The sequence below is a fragment of the Oncorhynchus kisutch genome, linkage group LG23 (assembly GCF_002021735.2).
Source record: "Oncorhynchus kisutch isolate 150728-3 linkage group LG23, Okis_V2, whole genome shotgun sequence".
Classification (NCBI taxonomy): Eukaryota; Metazoa; Chordata; class Actinopteri; order Salmoniformes; family Salmonidae; genus Oncorhynchus; species Oncorhynchus kisutch.
Genome location: NC_034196.2, coordinates 29,944,742 through 29,970,393, shown reverse-complemented (window position 1 = coordinate 29,970,393; position 25,652 = coordinate 29,944,742). Strand labels below are relative to the sequence as shown.

Genomic DNA, 25,652 nt, shown 5'->3' with positions numbered 1-25,652 from the left:
CTCAAAGAGTTGGTAGACGTAGACCAACCTACTGTTGAGGGAAACTAATTGATTGACTGATTGTCTTCTAAACTCACAATCACATATTTTTAATGTGGGACTTTGACAGCCAATTGCAAATGAGTCTGACATAATGTCTCTAATCTCACCACCACTAATGAGATGGGTGTGCTTAATGCGTGTAGTGTCAGAGCTTCTCTCAGGGGCATTGTCAACAGTGCGCACCTGGATCAATATTTGGTTTTAATGCTGACAAGGGCACTGACTGAAGCTTCACACAGATATGAGCTGGAGAAGGGTACCATCAGTTTTCTGGTGCTTTCAAGACAACTGGGAACTGAATAAAATGAGGTCAAATTATGAGGTCAGTGATCTTCAGGTTGGAAGGTCAGAGCTCTAGAAAGAGACCTGAGTTCCCGAGTTGTAAATCCGAGTTGGATGACAGTTCAAAACTATTTTTCCCAGTCTTAACTAATTTATTCATGACTTCCCCGTTGTCTTGAACGCACTGAAGTCGAAAGTTGCCGACTTCCCAGTTCTGAGTTCCCAGTTGTTTTGAACATGGCATTAATGGTCAGAGGTCTACTTATCTGTAGAATGTTTTTGTATTTCCCCTGCATGCTTGTGTTCAGTTTGTTCAGTTTACCAAATATGTCTGTTACAAAGGTTCATTACACAGAGAGTCAACCAAGTCAGATTTTTTACATCCATTGTGAAAGACAAGTTCCTCTATCAATGCGAAAGATCTTTCTAACACTCCCCCTCGATAACCACCAAGCCTGTGAAATAGAACATTGTCATGCTCTTATCCCATATCTCCACATAGTTTTGCGAACACACGTGCGCTCAGTGGATGTGGTTTAATGTAGTTTACAATCGAAGTTACCTGCTGCAGTATACACTGAGTGTACCAAGCAGAACAGCCTCAATTTGTCTGAGCATGGACTCAACAAGGTGTCGAAAGCATTCCACAGGGATGCTGTCCCATGTTGACTCCAATGCTTCTCAAAGTTGTGTCAAGTTGGCTGGATGTCCTTTGGGTGGTGGATCATTCTCGATACACACGGGAAACTGTTGAGCGTGAAAAACTCATCAGCATTGCAGTTCTTGACACAAACCGGTGCGCCTACTACTGTACCCCATTCAAAGGCACTTAAATATTTTATCTTGCCCATGCACCCTGTCTCCTACCCTTCATCTACACTGATTAAAGTGTATTTTATTGACATCAATAAAGGATTACAACTTTGACCTTGATTCACCTGGTCAGTCTATGTTATGGAAATCAGGTGTTCTTAATGTTTGTATACTCAGTGTATCTCCGAGTTCTATGCTCAGCTCTTTTGCTGCCAGTTGCTCTTGGTGTAACATGCAATGTGTCAGAGGGAGACACGTTCATAACTAGAGTGCAGAGGCCTGCCCACCGTCCTGCTATAGATGGAGCCCCATCTGTGCAAATGCCCACCATTCGATCCCATGGAATCTGTTTTTCTTGTCAATATAGTCACGCAGCACACTGTACATCCCCTGTTCCGTTTCATACTCGGGAATCATGAGACAGAACAATATGTCCTCATGAATAGCATCCCCCGACATGTAGCTCACACAAGTCAATGCATGAGCATCTCGGGCCTCACAGCTAACGTCCATTTGGAGAGCATAAGTTGGGGAGTTTTTGAGTCATTCATTCAGTTTCCTCTTGATTGCTAGCATAGCATAAACTATTTGTTTAACAGTGTTATCTGACAAAGGTATTGATGTGAGTTTTCACCATCTCAAATTCATTGCAATAGTGTGGTTTCAGTCGAACGGTCAGGTGCAACCTTTTCCTATGCTCTAAGGGCACTCTGGTTGAATTGTATATTTTAGATTTGAATAATTTCAGTTTACTGTTTCACCAAGGTTGCCTTTTCACCAGGGTTTGTTGTCAAATTAGGCCTTGTAGTGAGCCCTTGTCAACCCTCTCTGTAAGACCACGCTGAGACGTACAGAACTGCAGGATTGGTAATTCATTAAAATGAGACTGAGCCACGAGCAGTTAATTTTGGTGAGGTTTGGATAGGAAGATAACTGATTTTCTGATGAGGTGCGTCTGGGAAATGCCGTTGGCTCCTGACAATATGTTTCTGCTCTCTTGTTCGCTATGGAATTGTTAAGCCAAACATGTTTGACTTGGTAATGAGTGACAAGTAGTTGGCAAGACAGCGTAAACAGATCTGGGACCAGGCTACCTTGACGCCCGGTGCTGCTTGAAATATAATCTAAGTACTGAACAGTTGATCTATTGCTCATTCTTATCTTGTTTCTGTATATTTCAAGTTTCAGTTTCAAATTGTATTAGTCGTATGTACGGGATACACATGGAGTACAGCGTAAAACAAAATGCTTACTTACAAGTCATTTTATGTAATCAGAGCACTATGTCATATCTTTACTGTGACCTCAAACTAAAGCAGCTTGTTCCCATTGCTTACAGTTCAGTAATGATATCGGATCCTTGAAACCTCAGACCACAAGCTTAGTTTAAAGCTACAAAGCATGGGGAAAATCAAGCTTTGCTTTCATTCTTTCTCTTTCAAATCTGTTTTCATCCTAAGAAAACACCTGTATTCAGAGAATGTGTTTTGAACACCCAAGCTAGAGGTTGATATCTACTGAGCTGCAGACCCCCACTGTTAGTCTGTCTGAAACACCTCAGAGTGCCTTGAGTCCCCAGGTTGGGCTGGAGGGAGGGAGGCAGGGAGGGGGAGAGAGAGGGAGAGAGAGGGAGAGAGAGAGAGAGAGAGAGAGATGTGTTCCTGTCAGGATGTTTGTTTTTGTCAGTAGGTGGGTTTCTGTCAGGAGGTGTGTCAGTCACTGCTGCATCTTTGATCAGCGGAGTGCACAGCTTTGGCCTGAAAGCACGATCAGTCTACACAGCAGGGAGAAACAAGACACAGGAGGTGGCAAGGATGTGTGGAAGGAGGGATGGCAACCCTTTCCTCCTCTAGCGCTCTCTGCCTATCACTCTTTCTCCACCCTCACACTCTCTCCCCTCTGTCTGTCTCCCCCTCTCTCTCAACCTTAATTAGAGATCATTTAGACAGCCATACCACCCCTGAACTGAAACAGACTCACTGAGTCAGTCACCACACAGCCGGTTGTGTGTCTGATGTATTTGTGTGTTTGTCTGTATTGTGTCTGTACACAATACAGTGTAAACCATCTGTGGGCACCGCCTGATGACCTGGGTTGGGGTCAGTCGATGTCCTTCTCAGTCAGTCAGTTTCAGGAAATCTATTTGATTAACTGGAGATTTGTCAATCACTGGATTTAATTTGTATTTTGTATTTGTATTTATTATGGATCCCCATTAGCTGTTGCCCATTAGCTGTTGCCAAGGCAGCAGCTGCTCTTCCTGGGGTCTGGCAAAATTAAGGCAGTTATACTATTTTAAAGACCTTACAATACTTTCATAACAGATTTCACAATACACTAAATGTGTGCCCTCAGGCCCCTAATCCACTACCACATATCTACAACACAAAATCCATGTGTGTGTATAGCGTGTATGTTATCATGTGTGTGTACTGTGGTTTGTCCTTTAAAGGTTTCAGCATACTGCAGCACAGCTTGGGTGGTGCCGCAGAATTCTATGGCACGTTATTGTGCCAATTATTGTGCCAATTCTATGGCACGTAAGTGCCAACCACTGGTACCATCAATGCTAGTTAGTGCTAGTTTGACCACCAAAGGGCATCTTTGAGAAGCATTTGATAGCCTTCAATAGTGGCTGTGCTAGATGATTTCAAACCTTTTTTTGTGACATGGGAACTGATTTTAAGAAATTTTGCTTAATTCATTTGATTAATATTATGGTTTTTCTATTCCAAGAAAAACAAAAAACCCTCTGGATTTCCGTTAGGATGGAACGGAAAATATGGCACAGTACAACGTGAGGGTCGGGAGTAGGCTCCAGTACTTGGCTATTTAGCTAAGGAATCCCCGTGTCGTGTGGGCACGCTGGAGACCGGGTTTCAATTTCCCGACGGGGAGGAAGGTGTAAGCTGGCCTTGTAAATAAGAATGTATTCTTGGCTGACTTGCCTAGTTAAATAAAGGTTACACTAAGAGCATAACATTTCTAATTCTAGTCTAACCAATACCCGAATGGAGATTCATTGAAAATTTAAATCTCATTGATTTATCAAGACCAGCTCCATGCTTGTCAGAGCAGTCCAAAACGGTTGTAAAATAGTTGTAGGCTATTGCTTCAAATCCTATTGCTTCTAACTTCCATATGCTCTTTAAATTAATAAGACCTACACCACTTTTAACATCACATTACTCAACACTAGTGAGACTCATGTCGCCGATGGTAGGCCTACAGTATATCGAAACATATGATGTGACTCTCCGCCAATAATTACATATAGGGGATTGGAGGATTCTAAATTTAAACCAAAAGCCGCCTCATGGGTCTCCCTGTGGCGGCCGACAACGATATCAAAACTACATCTATAGCAACACATTTTGCACTGCCCCCATCTCCTCCGGAGCCCCATCCACAATATATAAAATACACAGCTGCCTCTGATTGAGAACCATACCAGGCCAAACACAGAAATACCAAATCATAGAAAAACAAACATAGACAACCCACCCAACTCACGCACTGACCATACTAAAACAAAGACATAACAAAAGAACTAAGGTCAGAACGTGACAGTACCCTCCCCCCCAAAGGTGCGGACTCCGGCTGCAAAACCTGAACCTAAAGGGGAGGGTCTGGGTGGGTGTCTGTCCGCGGTGGCGGCTCTGGCGCGGGACGTGGACCCCACTCCACCATAGTCTTTGCCCGCCTCTTTACCCGCCTCCGTGGCTTCTTTAGAGCGGCGACCCTCGCCGCCGACCTCGGACTGGGGACCCTAGCAATGGGTCCCAAATGGCCGGGAGATTCCAGAAGCACCGGACAGGAGGGAGACTCCGGCAGCGCCAGAGTTAAGGGCAACTCCGGCAGCACCGGACCAGCGGGAGACTCTGGCAGCTCAGGACAGACTGGCGACTCTGGCAGCTCAGGACAGACGGGCGACTCTGGCAGCTCAGGACAGACGGGCGACTCTAGCAGCTCAGGACAGACGGGTGACTCTGGCAGCTCAGGACAGACGGGCGACTCTAGCAGCTCAGGACAGACAGGCGACTCTGGCAGCTCAGGAAAGACGGAAGACTCTGGCAGCTCAGGACAGACGGGAGACTCTGGCAGCTCAGGACAGACGGGAGCACCTGCAGGAAGGAGACGGAGAGACAGCCTGGTGCGGGGGGCTGCCACCGGAGGCCTGGTGCGTGGAGGAGGCACCGGATAAACCAGACTGTGGAGTCGCACTGGAGGTCTCGAGCACCGAGCCTGCACAACCCTACCTGGCTGGATACTCCCCGTAGCCAAGCCAGTGCGGCGAGATGGAATAGACCGCACTGGGCTGTGCTGGCGAACCGGGGACCCCATGCATAGGACTGGTGCCATGTACCCCGGCCCGAGGAGACGCACTGGAGACCAGATGCGCTGAGCCGGCTTCATGGCACCTGGCTCGATGCCCACTCTAGCCCGGCCGATATGAGGCGCTGCGATGTAACGCACCGGGCTATGCCTGCGCACCGGGGACACCGTGCGCCTCACGGCATAACACGGTGCCTGCACGGTCAACCTCTCTCCACGGTAAGCATAGGGAGTTGGCTCAGGTCTCCTACCTGACTTAGCCACACTCCCCTTGTGCCAGCACCAATAAATGTTTGGGTCTGCCTCTCGTCCCAGCCGCGCTTTCGTGCTGCCTCCTCATACCACCGCCTCTCGGCTTTCGCTGCCTCCAGCTCTGCCTTGGGGCGGCGATTTTCCCCAGCCTGTGCCCAGGGTCCTTTGCCGTCCAAAATCTCCTCCCATGTCCAGGAGTCTTGAGATTTCTGCCACTGCTCGTTACCACGCTGCTTGATCCTTGGTTGGTGGGTGATTCTGTAACGGTCGTTGTTGGTGGAAGAAGGTGAGGACCAATGCGCAGCGTGGTAAGTGTCCATATTTTTTATAAAGAAATTGAACACTGAACAAAAACAACAAAATGAATGAACGAAACCGAAACAGTTCTGTCTGGGGCAGAATACAAACACTCAACAGAAAATATAATCACCCATCACTCAAGGGTGAAAACAGGCTGCCTAAGTATTTTTCTCAATCAAGGACAACGATTGACAGCTGCCTCTGATTGAGAACCATACCAGGCCAAACACAGAAATACCAAATCATAGAAAAACGAACATAGTCAATCCACCCAACTCACGCCCTGACCATACTAAAACAAATACATAACAAAAGAACTAAGGTCAGAACATGACAGAGGTGTTGGTAAAGGTATATTGTCCTGCTAATCAGGCAACAAGTGTTTGAAAACCTGTTTTCAAAATGTCATCAGCTGTCCATCCCTACTGTAAATAAAAACACATCTTGTTTACATTCTTTATTGTTTGTATCTACCTAATTTGTATCTACCTTTCCTATTACTTTTAGAATTTGGGATTAATTTGATTAATATTATGGTGTTTCTATTCCAAGAAAAATGAAAAACCCTCTGTGTTTCCGTTAGGGTGGATTGGAAAAGATGACGCTCTACAATGTGACGGTTTGGAGTAGGTTACAGTACTGGGCTATTTAGCTAAAGAATTCCCGTGTCGTGCAGGCATGCGGGAGACCAAGGTTTATTTCCCCGGTGCTAATCCTATTGCTTCTAACTTCAATATGCTCTTAAAATAAATAGGACCTACACCACTTTTAACAGCACGTTACTCAACGCTAGTGAGACTCATGTTGCCTACGGTAGGCCCACTGTATATCGAAAAATATGATGTGACTTACCACCAGTAATTACATTTAGAGGATTGGAGGATTCTAAATTAAAACCAAAATCTGCCTCATGGGTTATCACAGTTGCGGCCGGCGAGAATATCTGTAGTACCGCATTTTGTATTGTGATGCGGTGACTTAGACAGCTGTGCCACTGGGTAGGTCCCATCCACAAAGTATCAAAATACAAAGAGGTGTTGGTAAAGGTATATTCAATCAATCAAATGTATTTATAAACCCCTTTTTACATCAGCTAATGTCACAAAGCGCTATATACAGAAACCTAGCCTAAAACCCCAAACAGCAAGCAATGCAGATGTAGAAGCACGGTGGCTAGGAAAAACTCTCTAGAATGGCAGGAACCTAGGAATAAACCTAGAGAGGAACCAGGCTCTCTCTGAGGGGTGGCCAGTCCTCTTCTGGCTGTGCCGGGTGGAGATTATAACAGAACATGGCCAAGATGTTTAAACATTCATAGTTGACCAGCAGGGTCAAAAAATAATCATAGTGGTTGTAGAGGGTGCAACAGGTCAGCACCTCAGGTGTAAATGTCAGTTGACTTTTCTTAGCCGATCATTCAGAGTTAGAGACAGACGGTGCGGTAGAGAGAGAGTCCAAAACAGCATGTCCGGGACAAGGTAGCACGTCCGGTGAACAGGTCAGGGTTCCATAGCCGCAGGCAGAACAGTTGAAACTGGAGCAGCAGCACAACCAGGTGGACTGGGGACAGCAAGGAGTCATCAGGCCAAGTAGTCCTAAGGCATGATCCTAGGGCTCAGGTTCTCCGATAGAAGAGAAAGAGAAAGAGAGAGAAAGAGAGAAAGTTAGAGAGAATTAGAGGGTGCAAACTTAAATTCACACAGGACACCAGATAAGACATGATAAATACTCCAGATATAACAGACTGACCCTAGCCCCCCGACACGTACATTTTTGCAGCATAAATACTGGAGGCTGAGACAGGAGAGGTTGGGAGACACTGTGACCCGGCCAACCAGGCAAAATATAACCCCACCCACTTTGCAAAAGCACAGCCCCCTGCTAATAGCTCATAATGTGCTATTATAATACTGTACATTTTTAGGTGGATTAAACTGAAATTTCAATCAATCACGGCCGGTTGTGATACAGCCAACCTAACTAGAATTCTCCCCTACCCTCCTTCTAGGCAAGTCTATTGTCCAGCTACCTGCTAATTAACCATAATGGCGTTGTACAACGTAAACGGTGTATGTTTGAAAGAGTATTTTCCAGTAAGCAACCATTTCTTTACCTTCATTAGCACACAACTTTGTTCCAATATTTCTGTAATTCAGTGATATTCATTCCCACAGTAATTCGTTATGGATCCATAAATAAATAAATATCTGCATTTTGAAAAAGTATTTTCATCATTATTTTATTAACGAAAGCATTAAGATGCTATTATTAGTTACATTGTTTTAGTTTGAACGTGCAGACTGGCACTAAAAACAGAGGGAACGTTTCCCTAGTTAGCTCCATTATTAGTGCAATGGTCCGTCTTCTGTACGCGGCTCTGCAGCCCATCCCCTGCCCTCGTGCCCTGAAACTTTCAGTGGATACAGCTGGAGAACTGCAAGGCGATCCAATTGTGCACCACTCGGAAGCCATGACCAATATGACCAATATTGTCATGATAATAACAGGGTTAATATATCTGTGAGAATATCCAAGGGACTTTTATATAATTCTAAATTAATAATAATAATAATCGCTTTAAAAAAAGAGCAATATTTTGGAGATGATTTGTTTTCAATAATATAAAATGAGCGAGAAAAAGGCCATTCTTGAACATGGGGTGAGAAATTGTTACTAATTTGTAAATAAAGTCAGTTTGTTATTAAGAATGATTTATTTCTGTTTTTAGAGTGAGAGAAACCAAAAACCTACAGTCATCTCATGGGTCTTCCAATCAAGGCCAGCATGGTATTGAACCAGCATCTGTAGCAGCACAGCACATAAAATAATAAAAACCTTAGTGTAACAACAGTTTTAGTAAGTAATACTGAAGTCATGCTCAATTATCAGTTTCTATTTCAAATCAAATAAAATGTAATTATATTAGTCACATGCGCTGAATACAATATGTGTAGGTAGACCTTACAGTGAAATGCTTACTGATGAGTCCCTAACCGACAATGCAGTTTTAAAAAATATGGATAAGAATAAGAGATGAAAGTGACTAGTAATTGAAGTGGAGCAATAAAAAATACAGGTGGGTGCCGGAAAAGAGTCAATGTGCAGGGGCACTGGTTAGTTCAGGTAGTATGTACATGTAGGTATAGTTCATTTAAGTGCCTATGCATAGATGACAACAGAGAGTGGCAGTGATATGGGGGGGCAATGTGAATAGTCCGGGTAGCCATTTGACTAGATGTTCAGGAGTCTTATGGCTTGGGGGTAGAAGCTGTTTAGAAGCCTCTTGGACCTAGACTTGGCACTCTGGTACCGCGTGCCGTGTGGTAGCACGGCACGAGGATCAGCGTGGTGGATGTGTTGTTACCTACCCTTACCACCTGGGGGCGGCCTGTCAGGCAGTCCAGGATCCAGTTGCAGAGGGAGGTGTTTAGTCCCAGGGTCCTTAGCTTATTGATGAGCTTTGAGGGCTCTATGGTGTTAAACACTGAGCTGTCGTCAATGAATAGCATTCTCACATAGGTGTTCCTTCTGTCCAGTTGGGAAAGGGCAGTGTGGAGTGCAATAGAGACTGCATCATCTGTGGATCTGTTGGGGCGTTATGCAAATTGGAGTCGGTCTAGGGATTCTGGGATGATGGTGTTGATGTGATCCATGACCAGCCTTTCAAAGCACTTCATGGCTACAGACGTGAGTGCTACTGGTTGGTAGTCATTTAGGCAGGTTACCTTAGTGTTCTTGGGCACAGTCACTATGGTGGTCTGCTTAAAATATGTTGGTATTACAGACTCGATAAAAAAACATGAGCTGGTCCAAACCCAGAATTAATTGTTTGTGTGGAGGTGCTGACGAATAAACAATATACTATCTTTATAACACTCCATGTGTAATCTCACAACAATTTAATGTGTATTTACCAATGTTTCTGCATCACTGTGCCTTTTTCAGGGTATTACAGACTCAGAAAGGGAGAGGTTGAAAATGTCAGTGAAGACACTTGTTAGTTGGTCAGCGCATGCTCGCAGTATACGTCCTGGTAATTAGTCTGGCCCTGTGGCCTTGTGAATGTTGACCTGTCTAAAGGTCTTACTCTCATTGGCTGCGGAGACCGCGATCACACAGTCTTCCGCTACAGCTGGTGCTCTCATGCATGTTTCAGTGTTATTTTCCTCGAAGCGAGCATAGTTTAGCTCGTCCGGTAGGCTTGTGTCACTGGGCAGCTCTCGGCTGTGCTTCCCTTTGTAGTCTGTAATGGTTTGCAGGCCCTGCCAGATCCAACGATTGTCAGAGCCGGTGTAGTACGATTCGATCTTAGTCCTGTATTGACGCTTTGTCTGTTTGATGGTTCGTCGGAGGGCATAGAGGGATTTCTTATAAGCTTCCGGGTTAGAGTCCCACTCCTTGAAAGCAGCAGCTCTATCCTTTAGCTCAGTGCGGATGCTGCCTATAATCCATGATTTCTGGTTGGGGTATGTATTGCACTCATTGATGAAGCCAATGACAGATATGGTATACTCCTCAATGCCATTTGAGGAATCCCGGAACATATTCCAGTCTGTGCTAGCAAAACAGTCCTGTAGCTTAGCATCTGCTTCATCTGACCACTTTTTTATTGATCTAGTCACTGGTGCTTCCTGATTTAATTTTTTCTTGTAAACAGGAATTAGGAGGATATAATTATGGTCAGATTTGCCAAATGGAGGGTGAGGGAGAGCTTTGTATGCATCTCTGTGTGTGGAGTATAGGTGGTCCAGAGATCTTTTCCCTCTGGTTGCACTTTAAATGTTGATAGAAATTAGGTAATTAGGTAACTGATTTAAGTTTGCCAGCATTAAAGTCCCAGGCTACTAGGAGCTCCGCCTCTGGGTGAGTGTTTTCTTGTTAGCATATGGCGGAATTGAGCTCATTCAATGCTATCTTGGTGCCAGCCTCTGACTGTGGTGGTAAGTAAAACAGCTACAAAGAATATAGATGAAAACTCTTTCAGTAGGTAATGTGGTCTGTAGCTTATGAGAAACTACCTCAGGCGAGCAATGGCTCGAGACTTCCTTAGATATCGTGCACCGGCTGTTGTTTACAAAAATACATAGACCTCCGCCCCTTGTCTTACCAGACGCCGCTATTCTATCCTGCCCGCACATCATTTAACCAGCCAGATGTATGTTGATATTGTTGTCGTTCAGCCACGACTCTGTGAAGCATAAAAAAATGTATGTCCCGTTGGTAGTTTAATCTTCCCAATAACTTGTCCGTTTTATTTTCCAAAGATTGCATGTTTGCGAGCAGAATTGAGGGGAGTGGGGGTTTATTCGATCGCCTCCGACTCCTCAGCAGGCAGCCCGACCTCCGGCCTCTCTTTCTCCGCCTCCTCTTCACGCAGATCACTGGGGTCGGGTGTCGTATATCCTCCGCATTGGGTTCGTCAGAGTCGTGAAAGAAGAAAAAGGATTCTGCTAGTCTGTGGTGAGTTATCGCAGTCCTGATGTCTAGAAGTTATTTTCGGTCATAAGAGACTGTAGCATTAACATTATGTACAAAATAGTTTTTTAAAAAGTTACAAACAACGCAGATAAAATAACAAAAAAACGCAATCAGTTGGGTCACGTAAAACGTCTGCTTTCTGCTCCAGCACCATTTTAGGTTTATGTCGCCCATTCATTGTCAGTTAGAGACACAGTAGAACCCAAAAGCATAACCAGTGCTCTAACTCCCCCTTGCGCTGGTCTGGAGCAATGAAGTGGTGACGCAGGGTACTGTACTAAACCACAAATTACCTCTAAGTAACGCAGCATAATCGCAAAACTTTTAGTGGAGCAACCACTGTATTCATGTGTCTGCGCCTATGTTTGTGTTGCTTCACAGTCCCTGCTGTTCCAAAAGGTGTATTTTTATCTGTTTTTAAATCTGATTCTACTGCTTGCATCAGTTACCTGATGTAGAATCGAGTTCCATGTAGTGATGGATCTATGTAGTTCTGTGCGCCTCGCATAGTCTGTTCTGGACTTGGGGACTGTGAAGAGACCTCTGGTGGCAAGTCTTGTCGGGAATGCATGGGTGTCTGAGCTGTGTGCTAGTCATTTAAACAGACAACATGTCAATACCACTCACAAATATAATTAGTGATTCTCTCCTCCACTTTGAGCCAGAAGATATTGACATGCATATTTTTCATGTTTGCTCTCTGTGTACATCCAAGGGCCAGTCATGCTGCCCTGTTCTGAGCCAATTGCAATTTTCCTAAGGTTTGTGGTACTTGACCACACGACTGAACAGTCGTCCAGGTGCGACAAAACTAGAGCCTTGTTGATAGTGCTGTTAAGAAGACAGAGCAGCACTTTATTATGGACAGACCTCTCCCCATTTTAGCTACTGTTGTATCAATATGACCATGACAGTTGCTCAATTTCCACATTTATTACAATATTTAGTTGAGGTTTAGGGTTTAGTGAATGGTTTATTCCAAATACAATGCTTTTAGTTTTTGAAATATTTAGCTTATTCCTTGCCACCCATTCTGAAACTAACTGCGGCTCTTTGTTAAGTGTTGCAGTCATTTCAGTTGCTGTAGTAGCTGATGTGTAGTGTTGAGTCATCCGCAGACATGGACACACTTTGCTCTAAGTCAATTTATTAATGGGTGCATGCTTATTAGCAACTTAGCAACAGGGAACGCCGGGAACACCGGATAACGACAAACGACAAGACAGAGATGCATTCAACATGCGCGAACACCGTCCAGCCCCCGGCTTAGAAAATATAAACATTCTACTCTGCGTTTCCCCCAGTTTCTTAGGTATGCTGGCTACCTGCGTTATAAAGGAAGCCACCTCAAGCCTATAATCCTCGGCAAGCAAACAATTGCCGCCTTGGAACTCTGAGTGATCCAGTTTGTCCTGAAACAAAGCGTAGTAGATACAGCTCCTACAGCGTTGGAACTCTGAGTGATCTAGTTTGTCCTGAAACAAAGCGTAGTAGATACAGCTCCTACAGCGTTGGAACTCTGAGTGATCCAGTTTGTCCTGAAACAAAGCGTAGTAGATACAGCTCCTACAGCGTTGGAACTCTGAGTGATCTAGTTTGTCCTGAAACAAAGCGTAGTAGATACAGCTCCTACAGCGTTGGAACTCTGAGTGATCCAGTTTGTCCTGAAACAAAGTGTAGTAGATACAGCTCCTACAGCGTTGGAACTCTGAGTGATCCAGTTTGTCCTGAAACAAAGCGTAGTTGATACAGTTCCTACAGCGTTGGAACTCTGAGTGATCCAGTTTGTCCTGAAACAAAGCGTAGTAGATACAGCTCCTACAGCGTTGGAACTCTGAGTGATCCAGTTTGTCCTGAAACAAAGCGTAGTTGATACAGTTCCTACAGCGTTGGAACTCTGAGTGATCCAGTTTGTCCTGAAACAAAGCGTAGTAGATACAGCTCCTACAGCGTTGGAACTCTGAGTGATCCAGTTTGTCCTGAAACAAAGCGTAGTAGATACAGCTCCTACAGCGTTGGAACTCTGAGTGATCCAGTTTGTCCTGAAACAAAGCGTAGTAGATACAGCTCCTACAGCGTTGGAACTCTGAGTGATCTAGTTTGTCCTGAAACAAAGCGTAGTAGATACAGCTCCTACAGCGTTGGAACTCTGAGTGATCCAGTTTGTCCTGAAACAAAGCGTAGTAGATACAGCTCCTACAGCGTTGGAACTCTGAGTGATCTAGTTTGTCCTGAAACAAAGCGTAGTAGATACAGCTCCTACAGCGTTGGAACTCTGAGTGATCCAGTTTGTCCTGAAACAAAGCGTAGTAGATACAGCTCCTACAGCGTTGGAACTCTGAGTGATCTAGTTTGTCCTGAAACAAAGCGTAGTAGATACAGCTCCTACAGCGTTGGAACTCTGAGTGATCCAGTTTGTCCTGAAACAAAGTGTAGTAGATACAGCTCCTACAGCGTTGGAACTCTGAGTGATCCAGTTTGTCCTGAAACAAAGCGTAGTTGATACAGTTCCTACAGCGTTGGAACTCTGAGTGATCCAGTTTGTCCTGAAACAAAGCGTAGTAGATACAGCTCCTACAGCGTTGGAACTCTGAGTGATCCAGTTTGTCCTGAAACAAAGCGTAGTTGATACAGTTCCTACAGCGTTGGAACTCTGAGTGATCCAGTTTGTCCTGAAACAAAGCGTAGTAGATACAGCTCCTACAGCGTTGGAACTCTGAGTGATCCAGTTTGTCCTGAAACAAAGCGTAGTAGATACAGCTCCTACAGCGTTGGAACTCTGAGTGATCCAGTTTGTCCTGAAACAAAGCGTAGTAGATACAGCTCCTACAGCGTTGGAACTCTGAGTGATCTAGTTTGTCCTGAAACAAAGCGTAGTAGATACAGCTCCTACAGCGTTGGAACTCTGAGTGATCCAGTTTGTCCTGAAACAAAGCGTAGTAGATACAGCTCCTACAGCGTTGGAACTCTGAGTGATCTAGTTTGTCCTGAAACAAAGCGTAGTAGATACAGCTCCTACAGCGTTGGAACTCTGAGTGATCCAGTTTGTCCTGAAACAAAGCGTAGTAGATACAGCTCCTACAGCGTTGGAACTCTGAGTGATCTAGTTTGTCCTGAAACAAAGCGTAGTAGATACAGCTCCTACAGCGTTGGAACTCTGAGTGATCCAGTTTGTCCTGAAACAAAGTGTAGTAGATACAGCTCCTACAGCGTTGGAACCATTCATTTACTTCTCCAGACAAAGAGGCTCCATTGGAAAAGTCATCTGGGACTAACTTAGCAGTTTAGCTAGGTTAGCGGCTCTTTCAAGCAGACTCCAACCTGTCAGTTAAGTGGTTTTTCGGGACTAGAAATAGCGGTCCTAGCTGTTAAAAGCAAACCGCGTTGCGGAATCCATGCAGACACAAGTTCTGTATTCATGTCCAACAAAGATTGGTTATGTTTTAGTTAAAATAACTAACCGAGTGTTTCCAGTATACAGTGTTCAGCTGCGTACTCTGATGACGTAAGGACCATGAGCATCGAGTTCGAATGGAGTGAAATTGACACACAGCAAGCTGAAGAGTGTATGGTTGAGACTGGATAACGGAGCTTCCAAATGCAGTGACTGGTAAATGTCCATTCAGACATGTACATGCACACACACACACACAATTTCCTCTGATCTGAGATCTGTAGACAGGTAGTTACACACACACACACACACACACACACACACACACACACACACACATACACACACACACTCTCTCTTGGGATCTGTTTTGTTGACAACTTCATTCCCTTAACCTTAACTCTGGGATCTTCAATTAGAGAATAGACAGGTCAAGAACATCTTCAGAGACTTAGAACTAGGGCCCAGAGTTTTCTCTGGTCAGATCACATGATCTCAACTCCTGGCCCTTGCCCTCTCTAGTCCTCTCATCCTTAGCAGTATTCCATGTGTTTCTGTTACCACACTCTCTGCGAATGTTCATTTTCTAACGCTGTCATAGTATTCCACACTTAACGTGTGTGTGTGTTTGTGCGTTTGTGTGTGAATACCTGCATGCCTGTGTGTTGATCAGTGTGTCCTTTAAGTGCTTGGTTTGTGAGGACCCAGCTGCTGTCTTTAAAGTTATGTGACAGAGCATGGGTTAACACATCCAGACCGAGCATCCTGCTGCATTGAGGGGACCTCTCACTTACTGTAGCAGGGTGACTTCTGGGAACTGACTGGCAGGGAAATTATGTGTATTTTGGTTTTTGTGAAAGATGCACGGTGCAGTACCAAGCTGTTGAATGGCTTCGGTGGGGTTTTCTCTGAGCAACAAGGGGGTCTCTTTCCCTCAGGGAGGGGCTCTGATTGGTCACCTCTAACACCTTCTCTCTTTCTCTCCTTCTCTTTCTCACTTCTTTCTCATTCATTCTTTCATTCATTCATTATCTCTCCTTCCCTCTCTCCCATCCCTTTTTTCTCTCTCTCTCTCTCTCTGTCTCTCTCTCTCTCCTTCACTCTCTCTCTCTCTGTCTCTCTCTCTCTGCAGGGTTGAAGCAGATTCATGCCTTGTCCATCCAGGGTAACTATGAGTTGAGGATTGACCTGGAGGACTTTGACAACAGTACAGCCTACGCCCAGTACGAGACCTTTGGAGTGGGCCTGTTCTCTGTGGACCCGGATGATGATGGATACCCACTGACAGTTGGAGATTACTCCGGAAACGCAGGTACATGGTTATATCTGACTGACCAGTTCCTGTTGGGGATCAAGAAATATACCTAAAAAACTTAACATTGATGTTTGATTCAAATCATAGATTAGGTCATTGTAGACCTAGACATCAATCAAAGGGTAAAGCACCCCAAACACAAACATTTAAGCCTCAGATTTACTTCTCAAATACTACGATTATAACTCAGCAATGCATTGACTCTATCTATCGTCATATCTGCTGTGTCATCTGCAGTAGTCTTGTTAATATTGTTAAGTGCTGAGGGGGTGAGGTTGGGAGGCTTGAGGGAGGGAGGCAGAAAGGGAGGGAGAGATGGGGGGAGTGTTTGGTTTTGGTCAGTCTGTCTGTCTACATGATTTAACAATGTAGACAGACAGACTGAGGGGGACAAAGAGTATATATCTGTTCCCCAAATGTCACATCTCACCCAGTGCCCCGTCCCGTGAATAAATTACTACACAATGAATTACTGTGGTTGACCTGCAGCGTAAACAAAACACTGTCTCACGCTCGTCGCTACAAAGAAGCAATTTTAAGAACCTTTGGGTCGCTTAGCACAGCACACAGACAGAGAAGGGGGACAGATGAGAGACGAGGGATGGGGGAACGTCGAGGGAGAAGAGAGAGCGAGGGAGAGGGAGAGAGAGGGTAAAGAAGGACACAATCAGGTTTTGGAGAGAGAGAGAGATGGGTTGTTTAAATGGCTTATAGCTTCTCCTACTGCAATGAAACTGACCTTCAACTGACAACGTGCCTGTTGGACATTTGAATCCCACCGCAGCATGCGAAGCCTCCCCCTGTATTCTTGTACCCTCTTAGTACCACAATATTTGTTATTATCATCCGCAATGACTGTTTTATACACCTACCACTCTTCTGCCCCTCTCCCACACACACACACACACACACACACACACATACATTCAAATACGCACAGACACACACACACACACACACACGCATATATACACACAATTTCCTCTGATCTGAGATCTGTAGACAGGTAGTTATTGTGGCTAGAAGCTGCTGGATCTTAATGGTGTTCAGTGGAGCCGCCCATCTCATCCCCTTCCCTTTACCCAGACAAGGTGACACTGAGCGGGCTGCAAATGAGACTCTAAGTGCCCCTAGCCTGGTTCATCTCTCTCTCCCCTTATTTAGTTTCATCCGGTAACCATCATCATGCTGTCACGATGGGTTGTATGTTTTGATCTTTTTTCTCTGTTTTGCCATTTCTTCTATCGGAACTAATTGCACCATGGGTTACCGTGGAAACGGCAAATTGAGAGAGGGTTGGGGGGGTTTGGTTGGAGGGGAGAAGGGAGTAGCAGTGGCCACACCCAGCCTGGGGATTTAAACACTTAAGATGCCCAGACGAGCTGCTAGCGAACACCTCACCGCTGGAGAGGAGGGGTTTTATCCCCCTCTGGTCACAGACACAGCATGAAGCATTATAGAGAGGGAGATAGGGAGTGAGGGAAAGAGTGAAAAACACACAGGGAGAGGTAGAGTAATATAAAAATCCACATCCAGGCACTCGTATACTTTTGTTTATTGAAAGCCTGAAGAGTTGCTATGAAACATCAATAACAAGTACATTATTCTCTGAAATCGTTTATTGTGTGGTACAGAATGTCATCACTCAATATCCCCATGTGCAGTGCCGCTGACAGTAAGCCAATCACCCAAGTATGACATTCAGCGCAAAGCCGTAGCCTATACAGATGTAGGATCTTAATTTGATCACTATTTTTTTCCTGAGAGTTTTCCTTCACAACAGGAAATGCAAACTTGTAGTGTATTTACGTTTTTAAAAAGGCTTCGAATGTTTGTAATTTCCACTTTGAAATTTCAAACTTGACTTGCCGCAACTAAAAATGCATCAACCCTTACAAAAATGTCAAATAATTAATGCTGTAGCAAACTGACTCAAATGAAGATCCTACATCTGTAGCTAACTGTGTCATGTACCTCTCTTTAGTTATATTTCTGCTGTAGCTACAAAGATCCTCATTGTGTGTGTGTGTGTGTGTGTGCGTGCGTGCGTGCTGTGACAGTTGTGTGGTGATCGGATCGTTAGGGATGTGATATTAGCAGAAGGATAAAAAGGTCAGCGTAGAGCCCTTTGATAAATAAACAACATAGTAATGTAACACTGCAATTTATGTAATGAGGACTGATCTTCTAGAAAGGACAGGAGGCATCTCTCTCTGATCTCACGTAATTTATGGAAATTATTGATTGTAAAATCCTGAGTCTTTTAGGTAAATGAATGGGAAAGCAGTGCTGCTCTCTGATGTAAGAGATCTCTGGACAAATACATTAGTTGAACTAGGAAGGACCAATCAAATCACTGAGAAGTTGAAACCTATTTTATCAGCCTCTCTAAATTATTTTCTTCTTTTTTGTCTTCCCATCTATCTTCTATTTCTCCTCTGTTCATCCTTGTCCTTTGACTGTGTGTGTGTGTGTGTGTGTGTGTGTGTGTGTGTGTGTGTGTGTGTGTGTGTGTGTGTGTGTGTGTGTGTGCATACGTGTGTGTGTGTGTGTGCATACGTGTGTGCATACGTGTGTGCATACGTGTGCGTATATGTAAATATGGTTGTGTGTTTGTTTGTACATGAATGCAACATAAATGTGTCCTTCACTAATCCAATCCACCCCCCATCCTCCACCACCAACCCGCTCCCTTTCACCATACAGGCGATGCTCTGCTCAAGCACAACGGGATGAAGTTCACAACCAAAGACAAGGACAACGACCACTCGGAGAACAACTGTGCCTCCTTCTACCACGGCGCGTGGTGGTACCGCAACTGCCACACGTCCAACCTGAACGGACAGTACCTCCGCGGGCAGCATACCTCCTATGCCGACGGCATCGAGTGGTCCACCTGGACCGGCTGGCAGTACTCCCTCAAATTCTCTGAGATGAAGATACGACCAGCGCGCGACGAGAGCAAATGAGTATATGAGGCAATAACAGAGGAAAGGAGTTGAAAGTGTTCAGAGTAATAAAACCACACCCTCAGATACTGTTTACTGAATGACTAAAAGGATTGACATCTTTGATTGGTTTACTACTATTATCTACTGTTTCCTGTGGAGCCCTTGTCCCTCTCCACCACCTCCCAGCCCCGCCCAACTTCATGTGCCCCATCCCTACCCGTAGTCCCCTATCGCCTACTAGTGTTGTGCTGAGGCTTTTTGTGCCCCCCTCCCACCCACACACTTCCTTCCCAACAACCTCATGACTCCACTGGATCAGGAAATGAGTCTGATTCACTCTGTTCATCACTCTTTCTATTAGTGCTTCATTTATATCTAGTTATTAATGAAGTATCTGTCTATTCCTTCTGAGCCTTAACCTTGTCCTTGACCTGTCTCCTGTGTTTGTTGTGCCCTGTAACCAGTAGTCCTATTCCCACAGTCCTTTGCTGCGTTGCTGCCAGTCAGCGAAGCGTGGCGTTACCGTGTGACCTTAGAAGAAGTGACTGATTCATGATATGTCAGAAACGGAGATGTGACATTACAGTTGGAACACACACACAAACTTACACACACACAAACTTACACACACACGCATACACACACGCATACACACACTTACACACACACACCACACACACACCCTGAAGCTACAATATGACCACAGCAAAACTCTGTCACCTAAAGTGACCTGGCTGCATTGGCCTCCCAGCCAGAATGGCCCAACCCACAGTACTGCTTACGTGTCCCTTTATTTCAGATAGCCTCGGTAGGAGGCACAGCGCAATGGAACAGCTGCACCAGTGTAGAGAGGGAACGGTTGAAATAAAAGGAGACGAGAGAGAGAGAGAGAGAGAGAGAGAGAGAGAGAGAGAGAGAGAGAGAGAGAGAGAGAGAGAGGAGAGAGAGAGAGAGAGAGAGAGAGAGAGAGAGAGAGAGAGAGAGAGAGAGAGAGAGAGAGAGAGAGAGAGAGAGAGAGAGAGAGAGAGAGAGAGAGAGAGAGAGAGAGAGAGAGAGAGAGAGAGAGAGAGATCAAACAGAGGGGTTGAAGGGAATGACTTAATGAAAAGGCGACTAAGAAAATGGGAATATACAGAGAAAAAGAAAGATGGAGGAGAGGTTATGGAGGGATGAGGAAGAAGGGATGAGTAAACAAGAGGGAACCTATCTCAATCATCTGACTGAGGCTATTAGGGAGCATATTGGGCACTTAGTCTGATCACCAACCAAGTTACTACTTCTACAGTACCCCAGATGGTAATGCTGCAGTGTGTGTTAGTGTCTGCGTGCATGCATGCAAGTGTGCTTGTCCTCTAATCCCTCTCCCAGTCACCCTAAGAGTCAATTTGAGTGATCCATTTGAGCTCCCAGTCAGTCAGACAAACAGCCTATGTAAAAATGATATGATGAAGGTTATCAAGTTCCCATTGGTAGTGGGCGAATGTAGGAGGCAGCAGAATGGAAAAGAGGAAAATACAGGGAAAAGAATGGGGTGAAGTGACAAGGTGCCTCTGATGGCCTACCATAGAAAGAATGAGAGGAAGAAAGGTTATTGGACTGCTACCTTCCAGAGCCAGGAGTGTCATGACAGAGAGGGTAGTCTGTTATTCATCTGTTCCTTTAGGGAGTAGAGCATGTTTTAACCTTTGCCACCACGACCACAAGGTTAAATAGTCCCCTACATCCCTGAGCATTTCAATTCTATTCTTGTGCTTTCACAATCAGCTGTATAGTCGATAGAAGCTGCTTCTCACATGGACACACACACATACAAACACACTGACACACACTGACACACAAACACACTGACACACACACACACACACACACACACTCTGATAACAGTCCTTTAACGTAGCTACATACACATTCTGTTTTCATCTCATCCTTTATGTTCAATTCATCCATATCTCTTTTTTTATCCACCTCACCTCTCATCTCCTCTCCCTCTCCTCCACTCCCCTCTCTACTACATCTCCCCTCTCTCCTCCTCTACTTCTCTCCCTCTCTACTCCTCTCCTTCTCTACTTCTCTCCCTCTCTCCTCCACTCCCCTCTCATCTCCTCTCCCTCTCCTCCACCTCACCTCTCATCTCCTCTCCCTCTCCTCCACTCCCCTCTCTACTCCACTCCACTCCCCTCTCTACTCCATCTCCCCTCTCTCCTCCTCTCCTTCTCTACTTCTCTCCCTCTCTCCTCCTCTCCCCCTCTCCCCATTTCCCCATCTCCTGTAATATTTTATGTTCTGTAATCTAACCATGTCTAGCTGGATGTCTAGGTTTTCTGCTAGGGTGACCCAGGATCTTTTCTTCTGGCTCTAGCAGAGGAACTGTTGCTGTAAAATACAGTTTGCCGCTATCGACCGATCCCGCAACCATGATTTTCTTTCTGAATAGGAAATCAAAAACTTGTCGGGAATGGCGACAACAAAAAAAGATGTATTGTCTGTAAAGTATTATAAAAAAGAAAAAAAGCACCAATATCAGAAGTTTTGCTAACAATGAAATTGTGGAATTCTGAATATTTTTTTCCATTTGTTGTTTTCAATCTGGATTTTCTTTAGATGTACTGAAAGCTTTAAAGATATGTGTAGATTTATTGTACAGCGTGTATGACCTTTAGAGCATGTCCAACTGTTTTCATACTATGCCAAAAGACAAAAGAGAACTCAAGCACAGAGACTTTACAAATTACAAGTCAAAAGATGAAAAAAATACAAAACCAGAGCCGTTATTTCTCCTCTTTTACCGGACTGGGCACAAGAGAAGGTGTGGCCAGCTATAGTGTTGGGGGAGGGGCATGTGAGAAAGAGGAGGGGTTTAGTAAGCACATGAGGGCATGCCCACTATTAAAAAAACAGCACAAATTAATCTAAACTGAAGCGATGTCAATGGCACATCTGGGGGACAATGTGGCTCTGATTGGCCTGTTGGACATTATGGGGACGTCTTTGATCTGGTCAGATATTTTGGCTCTACTTGATATACTGGCTCTATGGGACACACCAACTCTGGAGGACATTTTGATCTGCCCGTGCTGCCAGTGGGCCAACAAGCATAGTGATGAGCATTGCTCCTCAAGACACTGGATTGGCTATGTGTTTTATCCTGGTTCTTTTTCCAGTACAGGACAGAGTGTGTGTCTGGACTGCAGCACCCACAGAGCTCCAGCTCCATGCAGCCAACTATCCACAGAAACCTGCTCAGTCTCAGTCAGCCATAGAGGCTGAGTCAGTGAGTCTCAGTTCACCAGGAGTCCTGCGTTGGTAACACAGAGCAGAGTCCATCCACTTCTACAGTCAGCTAGTCTGCCTCTTCTACCACTACTCAGCTCTGAAGCCAAACATCAAAGAACCAACCGTCTAATCATATTATCAATGCATTATTAACACTAATCACGTTACCATGGAAACAGAATTACATGGGAGAGTTTGATGACAACAATTTGTGTTGGGGTAGAAGATAAGAGATGATCATTTCATAGGGTTTCACAGAAGAGAGGATTTCAAAGGGTGGTGTGTAAGTTAAAATGGATAAACGTATAAAGTTTAATGAGCTACTGGAATGAGTCAGACTGATGTCTTGATGTGACTGACTGACCAGGAGGACATTCATTTCTCTTTCTGTGTGTCTGTGTGTGAGAGTGTGTAGGTTTGTGTGTATGTGTGCGATGTGCGTGTCTGTGTGTGAGAGAGAGAGAAAGGAACGGTAGGAATTCATCAAAGTAAATGTGATGCTTATGTACAACTTGCCTCCCTGCTATTTGTGTTGATAACAGAGAGATATAAATGAACCATTAAGTCATGTGATAACTGATTCCATAGTGGCTCACGCCCTTCTGGTTATGTGTTGAACTGGACTTCTCAATTTATCCCCTTCTAATGTAAAACCTTCAGCGACAAATAGTGCACGTTATACGTTTTATCAACGTACTGTACAGCCCACACCAACCCCCACTCTCTGAGTAGTTTAGAAACCCCACAGTCGTTGTTCCAAAGCCCCCACCCCAACCTTCTTTCATTTCCAGTCTGCTGTTACGAGCACCATCCACCCTCCCTCCTCCCAGTTTAAATTCTAGCAGGATCTTGGCTCCAGCAGTCAATGTGATAGAGGAGTATGAACAAAAGAGTTATCCCTTGCTCCCTCTCATTCCCTCTCTCCCTCTTATTATCATCAGAATCAGCAGAGTACTGATCAATCCGTCCGTTCTCGCACCCTCCATCTCGGTCCTCCATTTATCCACTTTTCCAACACCTCCATCTCTCCTTTCCTTAACACACTCTCCATTCCCCTAACCCCTCCATTTCCCCACCCTCCTTCATCTCTCCATTTCCCCACTCCTCCATCCCTCCGTTCCCCCAACCCAACCTCTCTCAGCTCCCCACTCCCCTAATCCCCAACAGAACCAACTCTCTTTTCATTTTCTCTCGGTGAAGTAATATAGATTGTTTTGCGGAATCTTGATACTGTGTTTTAATGTCTTGTCAACATTTAATAAACATCACATTTTATAAGTGAAACATTTCTTCATGTTTGTACTCTGTGTGTGTCTTGTGCAATGTGTTTGTGCATGCATGTGTGTGTGTGTGTGTGTGAACAACATCAGGACCTTTTCATGGCCTTTGTCGACCTCTCCAAGGCTTTCGACACTGTGAACAGGGAACTACTATGTGACATACTACTCAGATTTGTCAACATCCTTTGCCAGTTCCATGATGGGATGGTGGCCATAGGAGGGAAAGAGTCAGCGCCCTTTGGAGTAATCATCGGTTTGAGGCAGGGGTGTGTGCTGGCACCTGTACTCTTTAACATCTTCCTCCTATGTGTCACCCAGCTTCTCAACAAGGACCTTGAGGACAGTAGCGCAGTTGCGGTGGACTTCAGGCTGGATGGAAACATATGCAACATCAGAAGGCTCCAAGCAACCACCAAGGTTTTGTCAGAGTATGTTCTTTAGGTGCAGTAAGCTGACTGTGCTCTCATGGCCCACCCTAATGGCTGTGAGGGTCTATAGCAGGATGGGACTGTCTATCAACACCACCAACACAGTGGTCTGCCAATGGAGATCCAGCCCTCCATCCACCATGCCTGTCTTCACCATTGGACACAAATCACTGGCAATAGTCCCATCATTCAAATACATGGGGAGCAACCTCGTAAAACAGGATCAAGAAAGCATCAGCTGCCTTCTGAAAACTCAGACACATGGTCTTCCAAAACAGGGATCTCCACTTCCACACCAAAGTCACTGTCTATCAAGGTGTCTGCATCACCACACTTCTTTATAACTGTGAAGCCTGAGTCACCTACTGTCGCCATAACAAGCAGCTGATTCCACATAAGATGCCTGCAGTGCACCCTGGGAATCACCTGGTGCGACCATGTGCCCCTTACAGAAATACTTGCTAAGACCAACTGCAAGAGTATGGAGGCCATGGTCAACCAACGCCAACTGCGCTGGCTTGGGCATGTCAATAGAATGTCTCAGGAGCAGGGAAGATCCTGCATGGCCAGCTACACTTTGGCCGGCGGTCTACAGAGGGGCAGATGAAAACGCTACAAGGACCAGCTGAAAACGTCGTTGAATTATTGCAACATTAAACCCACAGACCTGGAGGACACAGCTGACAGAACGGTGTACAGAGATGGGAGGAGGAGAAGAGCACAAAGAAACAGCAGAACAGCCCATGAGACATACAACCATGACTGGCCCCGCCAACACAGACTGCACATGCCCCGGTTGCAATAAAGTTTGTGAATCTTGGTTTGGACTCAACAGTCACCAAAGGATTCACTGTTAACTCAGAAGTGGAAGTCATCATCGGATACTATGGTCTACCATAACGAACAAAGATGTGTACATGTGCGTGCATGCACGTGTGCCTGCATGTGTGTGTGTCTTTCTGTGTTGTACAAAGCAGTAGAACATTCTATTGTTGTTATCAATAAATGTCACAATAAGGTGAAGAGCATTAGATGTTCCTGCTGGCAAAAACCATTGCATGTACCGTTTTCAAGGGATTGTTAAATAAATGTTAACTTTGATTGTAATAGCATCACCTCTTGAAGAGCCTAGCTCTATCATCAGAGTTATATACTTAGCAAGTAATTGCATGATTTTCAGTAAACATAATTTGATCATGTAATTTCAGATATGTGATGGTAGCCTCACAATATCTCTTAATATTGGCCACCATTAAATGGATATTTGAGTGATATAAAATAAAAGTGAACTATACCTGACAAGTATGAGTGGTTTAGATAAGTTTCCCATCCTTAGAGGCGGCAGGTAGTCTAGTGGCGGCAAGTTCGCTGGGGAGCGGCAGGTAGCCTAGGGGAGGCAGGTAGCCTAGGGGCGGCAGATAGCCTAGGGGCGGCAGGTTGACTGGAGAGCGGCAGGTAGCCTAGGGGCGGCAGGTAGCCTAGGGGCGCAGGTTGACTGGGGGGCGGCAG

At 45.0% G+C, this 25,652-nt stretch overlaps 1 protein-coding gene across 2 annotated transcripts in view; it reads left to right on the top strand.

Annotated features, from left to right (window-relative positions):
- Positions 1-20,085, top strand: part of LOC109868772 (fibrinogen C domain-containing protein 1) — a 212,892-nt gene extending 192,807 nt beyond the window's left edge. For both annotated transcript variants that reach the window (XM_031803076.1, XM_020458504.2), the window contains 2 exons: positions 16,029-16,208; positions 18,918-20,085. In XM_031803076.1, the coding sequence (XP_031658936.1) occupies positions 16,029-16,208; positions 18,918-19,180 (443 nt within the window). In that variant the 3' untranslated portion in view covers positions 19,181-20,085. The remainder of the gene's footprint in view (positions 1-16,028; positions 16,209-18,917) is intronic.
- Positions 20,086-25,652: the final 5,567 nt, after the last annotated feature.